Here is a 13,729-nt window from a genome sequence, read left to right as displayed (position 1 = left end):
GAAGTCATACCTTTAACCTAAAAATGCTTGGAGAATGGAAGGAAGGCAAAATAACTGGAATGATTGTGACTTTGGGTCCAGATCAAGAGAAGAGGCCTGTGAACTAAGTAAATAGAAGTGTTTACAGGGCGCTTTCTGAAGGCATTGCCTGTCATGCTTGTGTGAGCACAAAAAAACTAACCTGGTCCAACCATGAGCAGAATATCTCTGACATGTAGCACATATCCAGGTTCCCCTTAAGGAAGAGGAGTTTCATTGTGGAAAAGATACGTGCAAATTGATAATCTACAGGGTTCAAAGGGCATCTCCCAGAATGGAAATTCAGAACCATGGTATTTGATGAACACATATACCTTTTCATCAATAGTTATTTTCTTTTTGAGGAATGATGAGAAAATGTGAATTGAGATACCCGGCCAGTGAGATGTGTGGAGTTAGGATATATTTTTGTAACTGCAGGCAAAAATGAGGGCTTCACCTCTTGGTTCCTACCCTATTAAACATTATTATTTAGAGGACTATTAATTAGAAGGCTGGATGTTATTTATTTGCCAGTATGGAAGTAAGTAGCTCTTTGGCGGAACTAATCTTAAATTAAACATGAAAGGATGAAAGGATGAAAGGACAGACTATATCCTTCAATATCTTCAGTATCAACTTGCTACTTTTTTTGTTGTTTGTTTTGTTTTTAACTCCTCTGCTTTCACCCATTCTCCCTAGTCCCAATGCTTCCTGACCTGGAGGAAGTGCGCTCAATCCATTCACATGAATCTCTGTGTGGCTAAGATAATGGCTGTTGTTCAGTGGACTTTTACATTTTCAAAGGTTTCCACAGAGATCAGTGCTAGCATGCAGGAACTGCCTTCCAGCTGTGCCCTTGGAATCACTGTGACGACTTCAGAATGCCGCAAGGTGATGCTGACTACTCAAGGAAGTGCAGCAAAGTCCTCCCTCTCTGTCTCGATTAAGCCAACTTGTTCTCTAAATTATTTTAAACTATCCCAACTGGGTAGACTGATCTGAGTCTAGTTCAGTTTCATATGCAGTATTTGAATGAAGGGCGGGTAGAAGTAGAAGAAAACTGGACTGATCCTTACGAATCTTGAGGAGTTGTCATTCCTTACGGTCTTGGCATTCCCAAAGGCCTCCAGGAGGGGGTTGGCCTGGATGATCTGATCCTCCAGAGTTCCCTAAATAGCAACCGGCAGAAGAAATGTGAAAGAGAGGTCTCACAAGAGACCCGCTGAATCAAAAATTCTCAGACTGGTTAGTCGGCAGTTCAGGAGCTGAGGGCTTACTGCTGGCATCTGAAGAGGGTGGTTAGGGACTGACACTAACTCTAGGTAGATGGTGTCAGAATGCAATAGAATTGTACAACCCTAGTGTCTGCAGAGAATAAGAGAATAACTTAGGTATGAAACTCACACATTTGGTATCAAAATTGTTCTGTGTGAGCACAGGGAGAGAGGTTTTCTCTCTGTTGGGCACATGCCTACACGCCCTTGGTGATCCCCCTCTTTCTCAGTTATGCTCATTCTGGTAACCCCTTGGTGTACACCGCTGCCCACCTGCATTTTGCCTGGCTGCTGTTCCTTCTTCTTGTCCCCAGTGACTGCAATTGTTGCAAAGTACTGGATGACACGCTTGGTGTTCACCGTCTTCCCAGCCCCGGATTCTCCACTGTCAATTTGAAAGGCAGTGGGGGTCAAGGAATGAGGAAAGGCCATGACTGGCTGCTGAGTAATTGTGCACACCTGGGTTACTCACGTGATGAGGATGGACTGGTTGTCTCGATCTGGAAACACAGAGGGAAGCAGGACAAAACTAATCAACAACAGATAGAACATAAAGAATAGGGCAACAATGGTTTTAGGGCACAGGCTTTAGTTGTGATTTGGGCAATATCTAATCTTTGGGACAATTTTTGGAGATTGTCCAAATGTGCAATGTGTAGCAATGGGCAACCTCGGAGGTGACAGTGACATTAATAGTGTAACAATCATTCATGCTCATACATCTTTTACTCCTCAGTACCACTTTCTTATCTCCCTTTTTAGCAAAGAAAGCAAGTATCACTTCCAGCACTTGTAGGAGGTTTAATTTCTAAGTTCTAATTAGAAATTATGGGGAGGAAGGGGCAGGACTGTGGCACAGTGGGTTAAGCTGCCACTCGCAATGCTGACATCTCATACCAGAATGCCAGTCTGAGTTCTGGATACTCTTTCTCTAATCAGGCTCCTTGCTAGTGTGCCTGGGAAGGCAATGGAAGCTGGGTCAAGAGCTTGGGTCCCTGACACCACACAGTCCTAATGCTGTGGGTGTTTGGGGGAGTGAATCCCTAGACGACAGATCACCCTTTCCCCTGTCTGTTTCTTTGAAAAACAGTCTGTTACTGCATTTCTCCTTTATTTATTTACTACTATTATTTGTTATTTTTGCTCTTTTATTTCATTTACCTTCTACTTGTGGAAAATGAATACCGGCCTTCCAGTCATAATATTGTACAGATTGAGTTGTGTCCTTTTACAATTCATATATTGAAGTCTGAATCCTCAGTACCTTCCCGTGTCTCCTTATTTGGAATTTACATGTAAGTAAGATGCAGGTATAAGATGCACATGTAAGCCAGATGCAGGTGCAGGTGTCTAAGTAAGATGCAGCTAAGTTGTGGTCCGACTGCAGTGGGATGGGCCCCCAACCAATGTGACTACTATCCTAACATGCACAGAAAGCCGAGGATGGACATTTTGTGTAAGTTAAGATGCCATTTGAAACATCCACATTATGTCTGGGTCAAGCCCCAACTCCGCTTCCAGTTCTAATAGCCTACCAAAGAACTCTCTGGAAGGCAGTAGTAGATAATGGCTCAGGTGGTTAAGTCCCTGCCACCCACTTGGAAGATCTAGATTGATGCTGTAAGGCTCTTGGCTCTAGCCCATCTCCAGGCATGTGGCATTTGGAAAGTGAACCAGAATATGAAAGAACTGCCAATCTTTTTTTGTTTGTTTGTTTTTAAGATTGACTTATTTTTAGTTTGAAAGGCAGATTTTTACAAAGAGAGATACTGAAAGAGGTCTTTCACCCACTGTTTTATGTCCCAAATTCCTGTGACACCAAGAGTTGAGCTGACTAAAAGCTGGGAGCCAGGAGCTTCTTCCAGATCTCCCAGATGGGTGCAGGGTTCCAAGGCTTTGGGCCACCCGCTACTGCTTTTATAGGCCACAGGCAGGGAGCTGGATGGGAAGTGGAGCAGCTGGGACACAAACCAGTGCCCTGTAGTATGCTACTGCTTGCAGACAGAGGACTAGCATGCTATACCACTATGCTGGATCCCTGCCTATCATTATCTCTCTCGTTTTCTCTCTCCTTTTTTCTCTTCACTACAAATGAAATGAATTTTAAAAATGGAAAATTGGGGCACAGACTTGCATATGGGAGAAGTATTGTGTGGAAATAAAGGGAGAGATTGGGGGAGGCCTCCACAGGCTAAGCAAAGCCAAAGGCAGCCAGGAAAGAGCAGAAGCCCAGGACGAGGGCTGGAGCACATCTTTCCTCACAGCCCTCAGGAGGTGCAGTGCTGCCCACACCCTGGTTGCAGACTACCAGCCAACAGTTTCTGGTGTTCACCCAGTCCTTGGCACTTCGCTGCTGCAACAAAGCAATTCAGACGAAGAGCGACACTCATTGCCCCCATTAAAATTGTAACTTCAGCCAATTTAAAGAGACATGTTAAATTTTGAAATTTGGTGAAGATCATGGACTTTAAAGAGAAATGACTGAAGGCTGAAAACATTATTTTGGGTGATTTCTAAACATTCTTGGACCGCAAATGCCCTCTTCTACTGCTTCTGTCCATGCCTAGTCTAAACAGGTGATCAGGTGAAAGCTGAATAGATAGATGTGGCTTATATATATTTATAGTTTTGCATCAGTGTTCTTAACAATAAATAAACATTTCTTACAGTTTAAAAAAAGAGATAGATGTGATATTAAGAACATGACATAACACAATTACCATATCCATATTTCTGGTATTGTCTTGGACATGTGGGAAGGGGAAGGAGGAAGTGGGGATTGGTGGGAAACAGGAAATGTGATCTGGCCATAACCATTGCCCCTAGTCTGCCTTCTCTAAGTGCCTACTCATGTAGCTTCCCTTCAAGGATGCCCATATGGTGGCTTCTCTGGAGTTAGGGACAGGGTAGCTCACCAGATGAGCATGAACTTAGCACGGTTTCAACCAGGTCCACTGTCTCTGCTATGTGTTGTGACTGGCTGTAGAAGATGCTGCATCCTGGCTTTTCCTTCTCATTCCATTGGCTTCAAGGTTGAACAGGGTCTTGTGTAATTAACTAAGAGCTACTCCAAAGAAACCAAGAATCAGCAGAAATCACTCACCAGTCAGCATGAACTGATAGGCGTTGTCAGAGATGGAGAAGATGTGGGGCGGGGCCTCCTGGCGCTTTTTGCCTCTGTAGGCTGTCACCACCTCAGGGTTGTACACCGGCAGCCACTTGTAGGGGTTGACGGTGACACAGAAGAGCCCTGAGTAGGTCTGGAGGAAACCAGAACATTCAATGCATGCACCTTGCTTTTATTCAGAGGAATAAATGGGATACGAGATGTCTATGGGCACTCACATAGATCATCCAGGCTGCATAACGCTCTTTGAGGTTGTACAGCACAGCGGGCTCATGCAGGTGGGTCATCATGGCCATGTCCTCGATCTTGTCAAACTTCGGAGGGTTCATGGGGAACACCTGGTCACTGTTCAGAGTGAGCGTCTGGGTTGAGAGAACAAGCAGCCAGTGAAGGGGAGAGAGGGTGACTCCCACATGCTCTACTGGAGTGCTGGAAGTTGTGAAGTACTGGGATGCAATGACTCCAGCACTCTGAATCTTTTATGAGCTAGTTTCATGTCCAGAGATGACCCATCGGTAACTGGCCTTGACTAATCTGGCTTTGGTCAAATTGTGTGAGAGGACTTTTAAAAGGTCATGGAAAAGGGAACTAAAAACTAAGTTTTTATTTTGGTGCAAAAAAATTAAATTTCGTGTGTATTACTTTCACTCTGATCTTTTTACAGAGATTCATTTATATATTTGAAAGATGGACAGACAGAAAATGAGCGGCAAGGACACAGAAAGAAAGATCTATCTGCTGAATCAGTCCCCAAATCCATGTAATAGCCAGGAAGGAACAGCTGTGCCAGCCTGAACCAGGAGTCAAAAACTCTATCCCGGCCTCCCACATGGATGACAGAGGCCCAAGCACTGGCCTGTCATCTAATGCCTCCCAGGTACACCATCTGAGCCAGAACTCAAACCAGACACCCAATATGGGATGTGACTGTGCCAAGGGGAGGCTTAACACACTGCACCATACTGCTTGCCCCATGATCCTTTGAAGACCCTCCATGTAACCAATTGCTTCTGTTGGCCCCAAGGTGCCTTGAGTGAAGCAAGGAGACAAAATCTGGAAGGCTGGAAAGCACTACACCAACCTGTTCTGGGCATTTCCACTTCAACACTCCTGCTCATGTGCGTTCTGTTGTCTAGAATGTCTTCACTGAAATAATTCTAGAAACTTTCAAGGTCAACTCAACACCACCTGTTCTAGGATCTATTTTCCCTCTCCTTTGGGTCTTCCAGGCCCTCATAATTCCTTGCACATCTGCTCTAACAGGCTACTTGCATTGCATCATAGTTCACTGTTAAATAGTAGTTTGAGATTATGATTGAATGTTTCCTCTCTCTGTATTCTTGTCTTTCTCCCTCCTTCAAGTGTATAGCTGACTCTGCACAACAGAAGACTGGGCAATGCAGAGAAAGAAATTTATAAGTCTTTCTGGGTTTTGTTTTCCAAGAATTCAAGTCTTAGAAGAGCTGTGTGAGTTTTGCAAAGGAGAACTTGTGCTGGGCTTCACCCAAGGACGAGAAACCCCTCCATCCCACTATGCTGGATTAAAAATACCTAAGGTAGCCAAAAGAAGGCTGGAAAAAATCACTTATCCTGAACCTTTAGGGTATGGGATTTGTTTCTTAATAGAGTCTTCAGAAACACAGTGAAAATCCACTGTGCAAGAGATTCTGAAAATATAGTACAACTCTGAGATAGAGGAAATCCAAGAGCAGTCAAAGAAAAAGGGACTGATGACAGAGGTTAAAGCTCAATGATACTCGTAAAAATTAAGGGCAAGATCTGTTTCTTATGCCTGAGTATGTGAACTGAGATCCATGCCTGCAATATCCACTTTGATTGCTACACAGCGATTGGTCATCCCTGGGAAAGCAGCTACTTATGTGACTGGGTTTCACAAAATTTGCAGAAAATGAAATTAATGGATAACATATATCTTCCCCGAACTTTCTGTAGCCACTCTTATTGCACAATGACTTTGACCAACACCTGGTGGATTACTAGTAGATATTGAAGAACACTCTAATTTTCCACATTAAATTAGGTGACACTCCTCTTAGAAAGTCACTTTGTGGCTCAGAGAGCTGTTTGCTTGGTCTATCCAGCAGGAGACAATATCTGTCTCTCCATTTAACACAACAACCTCTTCCACCATCACCTTCCACTTTCCAACAAAGCGAATGCCACAAACCCCTCACAGCTAAGTCTTTGAAGAAAAAAAGAGGTAGAAGCAAATGTATGTTCAATAGCACCTTTGCCCGATTGTTTCATCACAGGACATATCAGTAGAAGCTGTGCTCCGTGTTTGATCCTTACAGACTGGCACTTGATGTCCACGACCCTCTTGCAAAGAAAAAAGATGACACCTGTGTGGTCAAACATACCTGAGACCAATACTTACCCGGTCATCTAGGGTTTTGACGATGACCTTGTCATTTTCCCTGCTCTGGATCATGCCTTTCACATACATTTCTTTCTCATCCACTGCAAAGCAGGCTTTCTTGGAGTCAAAAGGGCGATTTTGATCCTCGATCCTCTCCTTCTCTGGTTTCCGGAGGTAGGGAGCTGCTTCTCCAAAAATGGCCATCTCTGCATCGGAGCTCATGATTGCAGGAGGCTAGAAAGATTCAGGAGAACTGCTGAGTGTTGCACTTGGTAGCCCTGAAGTTTCAAGGCTCCACCTGTTACTGCCATTCAATGAGGGGTCAGAGAGGAAGGCTCCTAGGATGAACCTGGGCCCTGAGGATCTAAGACCAGGTCTAGGAACTTAGAGTGGGTAATTTTCTTCTCCGAGTGGCAGATTTGGGAATGTATCTTAGTTCAGTGACTGGAATGCCTATCATTTCTAGAGAAATCCCAGGTAGCTCAGTGAAAAGTCAGTAACTTGACTGTAAAGATTTGTTAATAAGATGAGAAGAGACATGATGACCCAGTACAGTGGTCCAAATTTATAGTAAGACCAGATCCCCTGGAGAGCTTGCTAATACACTGATTACTGCATTCCATTCCCAGGGTTTCTGATTTTGTAGGTCTTGGGTGGAACTTGAAAAATTAGCATTTCTGCCCAACTCCTGGATGATGTGATGCTACTGGCCCAGGGATCATACTGGTGGAATCATGCTTTCTTCTTCTGAGTGTGGGTCTTGAACTGTCACATCGACATCCCCCAGGAGTCTGTTAGACAATGCAGAATCTCAGATCTACTCCAGATTATTTATTCAGAACCTGCCTCTTAATATTTCCAGGAGGGTGTGTGCATATCAAAGTGAGAAGTGCCTGTGCAGTGCTTCCCAAACTTTTACTTGTTTCTCTTACTCCCTGTCTGCATTCCTTTTCCCTCAATTCCACTATTCATTTCCCCATCTCATTCTTCTTCCCTTCCTTCCTCTCTCATCTTCCCTGTTCATTCTGCTGAAACTGCCATAAAATGGATTTAAAGTAGTACACACACACCTCTTCACATCTTTCTTAAGAAAAACTTGGGTTTTTTTAAAAATAAAATTTAATGTTGCTACTTTGAAATGGGAAAGCTGAGCAAGTTGCAGTTCTCTCTTCTGCCATTGCTGTTCACTGGGAACTGACCATTGTTTAAATATCCTTTCTTATTATTCTATGTTCTTTCTGGACTTTATTCAGATTAACTGCAATTCAGCTTTATCTTCTTTCATTGGCTCTCTTGAACTATCTTGGGGCTTGTGGTCAAGTTTCCACAGCAAGACACTGGAATTTAATATAATATCCCCCAAGTGAACTCATGGCCTGCTCTCATCACACAGGTTTAAATTTTCTGCAACTGAAATGGAAAACCTATCCTTCAGGCCTTTATGCAGACTTCATCAGCCCTGCTCCCTTAGTTTGTGTTCCTCTGTCTCTGCTTTGATGACTGTAAGTCAATTCCTGACTACCGACAAACTTTCTAAATTAAGGGAGTGGTGCAAGCACTAGCCTGACTCTACAAGGCCCAGGTCATCAGGCTCAGAATTCAACTGTCAACTCTCTAGCAAACACTCTACCTCTCACTGCCCTCTGAGATGCTTCACCGGGACCCTAGGCCCTGAGCAAATAAAGTGATGAGCATCTACTTGTAGACTCCAGATGAACTGGAGCCCACTTTGCCATTGTACCATTGGAGGGGCTCACATCAGCTTCTTTTTCTGACCAACCTAAGCCATGTGCACTGTGGCTTAGGCTAGAAGTGAAATTTAATAAAAGGTTTTCTTATCAAATGTTTAGGTTATTCCTAAAACTGACTTGTTAATAAAAGAATTAATGTGCACATCTGGCTGTGAAAAATATGATGAGCACAATTTGGCATTGTGTTTTGATATGTGAGAAGGCACAAGCAGTTTTATTCATCCTTGCTTTTGCATCACTCACATAGTGAGCAAGTTGAGTGTTCTATGAAATTGTCCAACCTCTTGTATCTCTGATTCTTAAAGACTGCTGAAGATCCAGGACCACACATTGAGAATGGCTGCATGATTGCACAGGGCATCTTGGCTGGTACTGGTTTCATAGTCTTTATATTATTTAGATGGATTTAGTATTAAGATACTCAAAAGTGTTGTTGGAAGATAATCCACACTGAAACCATTTGGAAAAATGGAGTCAGGAATTTTTTTCATAAGACTTCAGTATAATATCTGGGAATCACAGTTTTTAAAGTATTATTTTACTGTTTCTAAAACAATGTTGCTTCAGGTTGTGGCTTAATACCATTGATTGTACACAAAATAATTTTAGGAAAACATTTCTGAATTTAACAATTATTATGTTTTAATTCATTACCTTATTTTATAAAAATCTAAGATGTGTGTTTCTACATTCCACAAATAAGCCAAAATGCAGTTCAGTGAAACCATAAAACCTTTTTTTGTGCATTGTTATATGTATCCTGATTTCAGAAGTAACATCTTGTGGAAAATGTGGGAAATCAGAATTGAGGGCCCGGCGCGGTGGCGCAAGTGGTTAAAGGTCCTCGCCTTTCACGCCCGGGATCCCATATGGGCGCCGGTTCTAATCCCGGCAGCCCTGCTTCCCTTCCAGCTCCCTGCCTGTGGCCTGGGAAGGCGGTCGAGGACGGCCCAGAGCTTTGGGACCCTGCACCCGCGTGGGAGACCCGGAAGAGGCTCCTGGCTTCGGATCGGCATAGTATCGGCCCGTTGCGCTCACTTGGGGAGTGAATCATCGGATGGAAGATCTTCCTCTCTGTCTCTCCTCTCTGTATATCCGCCTTTCCAATGAAAAAATAATAAAAATAAATCTTTAAAAAAAAAAAATCAGAATTGAAAAAAAATGATAATAGGTGCTTCCTATTTAAGGAATGTCTGTATTCATCTAAACTAGAGATATAAAACAGGAATTTTTCAGACTTTAATGTCTATGAATCCACCTGGAAATCTTCAATAGGTCTTGAGAGAGGTTAGATATTTTGAATATTTCAAGAGTTCTCAACTGAGGCTGACGTAACTTGTCCACACATTCATAGAAAGAATAAAGGGTAACTTTAAAAAACAAATCTAAGAAAAATACGAATCAATATAGAATGATTATTAAATGAACTAAGAGTACCAGTGTATTTTGGTTCATTTCCAGTATAACAACTTGGCGGGAATGGGGGATGCCCGGAGAATTGGAAAATTATGTGTAGGTATATCCCTGAGGCTGCTTCCAGATAAGACTGATGAGTGGGTAAGAAAACTGAATAAGCAAGATCCACTCTAAACATGAGCAGGCACCTGAATGAAACAGAAAGGGGGAAGGGCAAGACATAGCTTCTCTCTCTCTCTAGATTTTCCTTTTCGAGTTTAATATCTACTGCTGTTACCCAGAGAGATCAGACTTCAAGTTCTTTGGCATTTAGCTTCTAAGACTTGCATCCCTCATGCGACTGCTGAGCCTTCAGCCTTAGACTGGGGGTTGTGTCATCTGCTTCCCTAAGTTGGAGGTTTCTGGCATCTTGGCACTGAGCCATGAGACAGTTTGTAGACAGCCATCATGGAACTTTCCCAATCCTTGTGGTGTGAGCCTAGTAAATTCCTCACAACACACACACACACACACACACACACACACACACACACACACACAATGAGTATTGGTCCTATTTCTCTGAGGATCCTAATGCACGATATTAAATGGGTATTTCAACATTTATGATAGTAATGTTAGAGAAAAACTTGAAGAAGCTGGGGAAATCCTACAATATCTAATAGTTGAGCTATAATTTGTTTTCCTAGAAAAGCATTTCCATCTGCATCTCAAATCACTACTAGTTTTCAGCAGATTTTTCTTCTTCCAGCTACTCTAATGATTCGAAACTGATATCTCCTAATTGGGTCACCTAGATGATGTTTGAGGTATCTTGGCAATATTCTTGTAAAGATACTCCTAGTCATCAACATGTCCATGCCTCCTTATCAGACAGCTGCAATGATTGCATGGTTATTCTAGCTTCTCCTCAGCCTTGACTTTGCTATGAAAAACAGTCCCATGCTCCATGTTCATGTGCTTCCTCCATGGTGTACTTTAGAACCTCCCTGACTGTCCCAGTCCCTCTACTCTGATGCTACCCCTGTTAATCTCTTCTAACGTGATATCCAAGCCACATGTCACCCTCCATCAGAGAGTGCCCTCAACCTCTTTTGACCTAGGTGTAACGGCTGAAGTGGTGACTGCTGACTCATCATCACTGTCAGGCAAAGCTCCTCAATGCTCTCTGAACATGTGGTTGCTAAGTCAACTCTTCTCCCTATATTTATGCAACTGCCTATTAGGTTCCAGAGTAAAACTGTATATTCTTGGCTCAAGAACTTCATATTACTAGATATGAACTAGGTGTGACTCATTGTATTCCTGAGCTGTATCCTGAGAAACTTGCATCTCCCATGATTAGCTTTATGTCCAATGGGAAAGCATAACCTGCTTCCAATGTTACATAGCTGTAGCCTGTCAACCATCTCCTCCTAGTTGACATGGCTACCTCCATGACGACCTGTGAGAATACTTACGCAACTTGTTTCAGACTCATCAATTTCAGCTTCTTACGAATATGTCAAAGAAGAGTGAGAACACATAGAATAATATTTCCTGATTTCAATGTTTGCATTCATGAAAAAAAAAACTGGAAATAATTCTTACCTTGTTGGTTTCCCAGGTGATGGTGAGTGTCCTTCAGAAATAAAGGATCGTCCTTGGGATTGTTCAAGCAATAAAAAACAAGCAAACAGAAAAACTAAATGAACTACAAAGAATTTAAATAAACATAGAAACTGTGTTTATTCTCTATATTTAAATAAATACACAGTGAATGACAGAGGAAGAAAATAAATTTACTATTGTGCCTTTTCTCCTTTCAGTTAAGCCATTTGTTAGATAATAGGTTAATTGCAATATTTCATTTAATCTGTTTTGAGAATCTGTCCAAGGTACCAAGTTATTTCCTGAAAAGAATCTGACTAGGAGGAGTGCAGTTTAGTAAGAGTTCGGAGATCTATCCAAATTTTTTAATAAGGAAGAACAAGACAGATTTTCAGAAAAATCTAAGCCAAGTAGTATGAATGTGAAGCTGTTTCTGTTCGGAGGCCTGTGTGGGGTCAGGAATGAAAGAAGGGAGTGGAATGATCTAGACTTTAGCTAGGATTTTTACAGGAAGTCAGGAGAAGAACTGTGTATTGAGGGCCAAGACTTCTTTGAAAGTTCTAGGAAGAGTACATTCTCAAATGCTGTTTATTGCCCCCAGAGAAGTTCAAGGTACGATAGCTGAAGACTGGTCTAGGGTAAAGGAGTCTTAGCTTGGGGAGTTTACACCTGTGGTTAGCTGAAGGAGCAGTGAGTATGGAAAATTTCCAATTTCAAATTTTATTCAAAAGAGCTAACTTCCCATTTACTACATACTACTTTTATGGAACCAGGGAAACACACCATAAAATTACTCTCAAGCAGGCACAGATGTTCTACTATTTGGTTTTCTGTTCTGGCTGCCTGCTTCTCTCTCCTTCTACTGTATTTTGAGTCTCTAATAAACCCCCAGTTACAGTTCTAAAATTCATACAAACTTCTCATAAAAGAATGAAATGATTAAGTATATTTAAAATTCTTACTTTGTTTAAAAGAGATAGGACCTAGAGGCAGAGCTACCAATTTCTAATGGCAGTTTTAAGTAGTTGTGATTTCTTTGTGTTTTTGTTTTCTTTTGTAAGATGACAGGTGGACCAGAAAACCCCCAAGTCTCTTTTCAGCTCTGTGAATCTATAAAAGGAAGAGGATGTGTGTCTTGAAATCAAAGAACTACAGGTTTGCAAAAGCTGGAGTCCTCTGAAAGATGCTGTACATTGTTAGACGTGGGTCAGTGCAAAGTCCATTAGTCACATCATGAAAGACCAGCTTGCAATCAGGCAACAGAACCACAGGACAATGCATTCTGAGTTGGATGAAATGCTTGGATTAATTTCCTTTCTCTCAAAAATTTTGACATGGAAAACCAAAGTTACATACCGCCCCGCCCCCTAGAAAAAATTCAAGTAATATGTCAAGGTGGTTGGTAGTTGCAGAAAAGATGTAACAAGACAATACTTTAAATTGTTAACCAAATGGCATAACGCTGATCTAAACAGTCACAGGAAGAATTATAAATCATATTCATTTTTGTTCTGCCAATGGCTTTTTGGTTTCATAATTGCTTATACTCTTGTCTTCTCACCCCCTGGAGAGGCATCTTGCCTTGCTATCCTGTCTTTGCTAATGCCCTTAATACAGACCTTACACTAAATAGGTCTTCAGTGAGGGTTCCCAGATGGCTTTCTGTCCTTGCCTAGGAACCCAATCAGGTGTAATCATAGTTACATGGAGTAAAAAGGTGGGCACTTGTGACCACTTACCTTAAGATGCTGCGGTCGGAGCAACTTCAGGAGTGTGGTCCCCCAGCTCTCTTTATACTCCCAAATCTGCTAGCCCAGCACTCTAGCTTGGCTATATTTGGGGGATCACCATTTACTTGCTAGATGTAAATGCGTCGTAGCCCTGATCTCTCACTCTTGTTAAGTTACTTGGATAAATGACCAGCGGAGGCTGCATAATGCCAAGTCAGCTGCGTAGGGATTTTGACGTTGGACACAGATCTTTGAGACTTAGAGAGTCCTAGGGGCTGAGTGGAACTGGGGCAGGGTGTGCTAAGAAGGTCAGTAAAGGACAGAATCACAGGATGATTTACCAGGTAATGAGGATCAATAGTACGGAGAATCACTCAACCTCATTTATCTAGCATTGACAGAAATTTCTGGAAATCTTAAGAGTAGAGAATTTAATACTT

The 13,729-nt window shown here is 42.2% G+C and overlaps 1 protein-coding gene across 1 annotated transcript in view; it reads right to left on the bottom strand.

Annotated features, from left to right (window-relative positions):
- Positions 1-13,326, bottom strand: part of LOC121169954 (myosin-13) — a 54,595-nt gene extending 41,269 nt beyond the window's left edge. The window contains exons 1-8 of the mRNA XM_041000793.1: positions 13,299-13,326; positions 11,560-11,611; positions 6,821-7,036; positions 4,641-4,784; positions 4,399-4,555; positions 1,768-1,795; positions 1,569-1,680; positions 1,098-1,190 (exon numbers count right to left, since the gene is read on the bottom strand). Coding sequence (XP_040856727.1) covers positions 1,098-1,190; positions 1,569-1,680; positions 1,768-1,795; positions 4,399-4,555; positions 4,641-4,784; positions 6,821-7,024 — 738 coding nt within the window. The 5' untranslated portion in view covers positions 7,025-7,036; positions 11,560-11,611; positions 13,299-13,326. The remainder of the gene's footprint in view (positions 1-1,097; positions 1,191-1,568; positions 1,681-1,767; positions 1,796-4,398; positions 4,556-4,640; positions 4,785-6,820; positions 7,037-11,559; positions 11,612-13,298) is intronic.
- Between the last annotated feature and the right edge of the window lie 403 nt (positions 13,327-13,729).

This window comes from Ochotona curzoniae, unplaced genomic scaffold, assembly GCF_017591425.1.
Source record: "Ochotona curzoniae isolate NIBS_2020 unplaced genomic scaffold, NIBS_Ocur_1.0 scaffold_2453, whole genome shotgun sequence".
NCBI classification, from domain to species: Eukaryota; Metazoa; Chordata; class Mammalia; order Lagomorpha; family Ochotonidae; genus Ochotona; species Ochotona curzoniae.
This window is presented reverse-complemented; position numbering and strand designations above follow the sequence as displayed.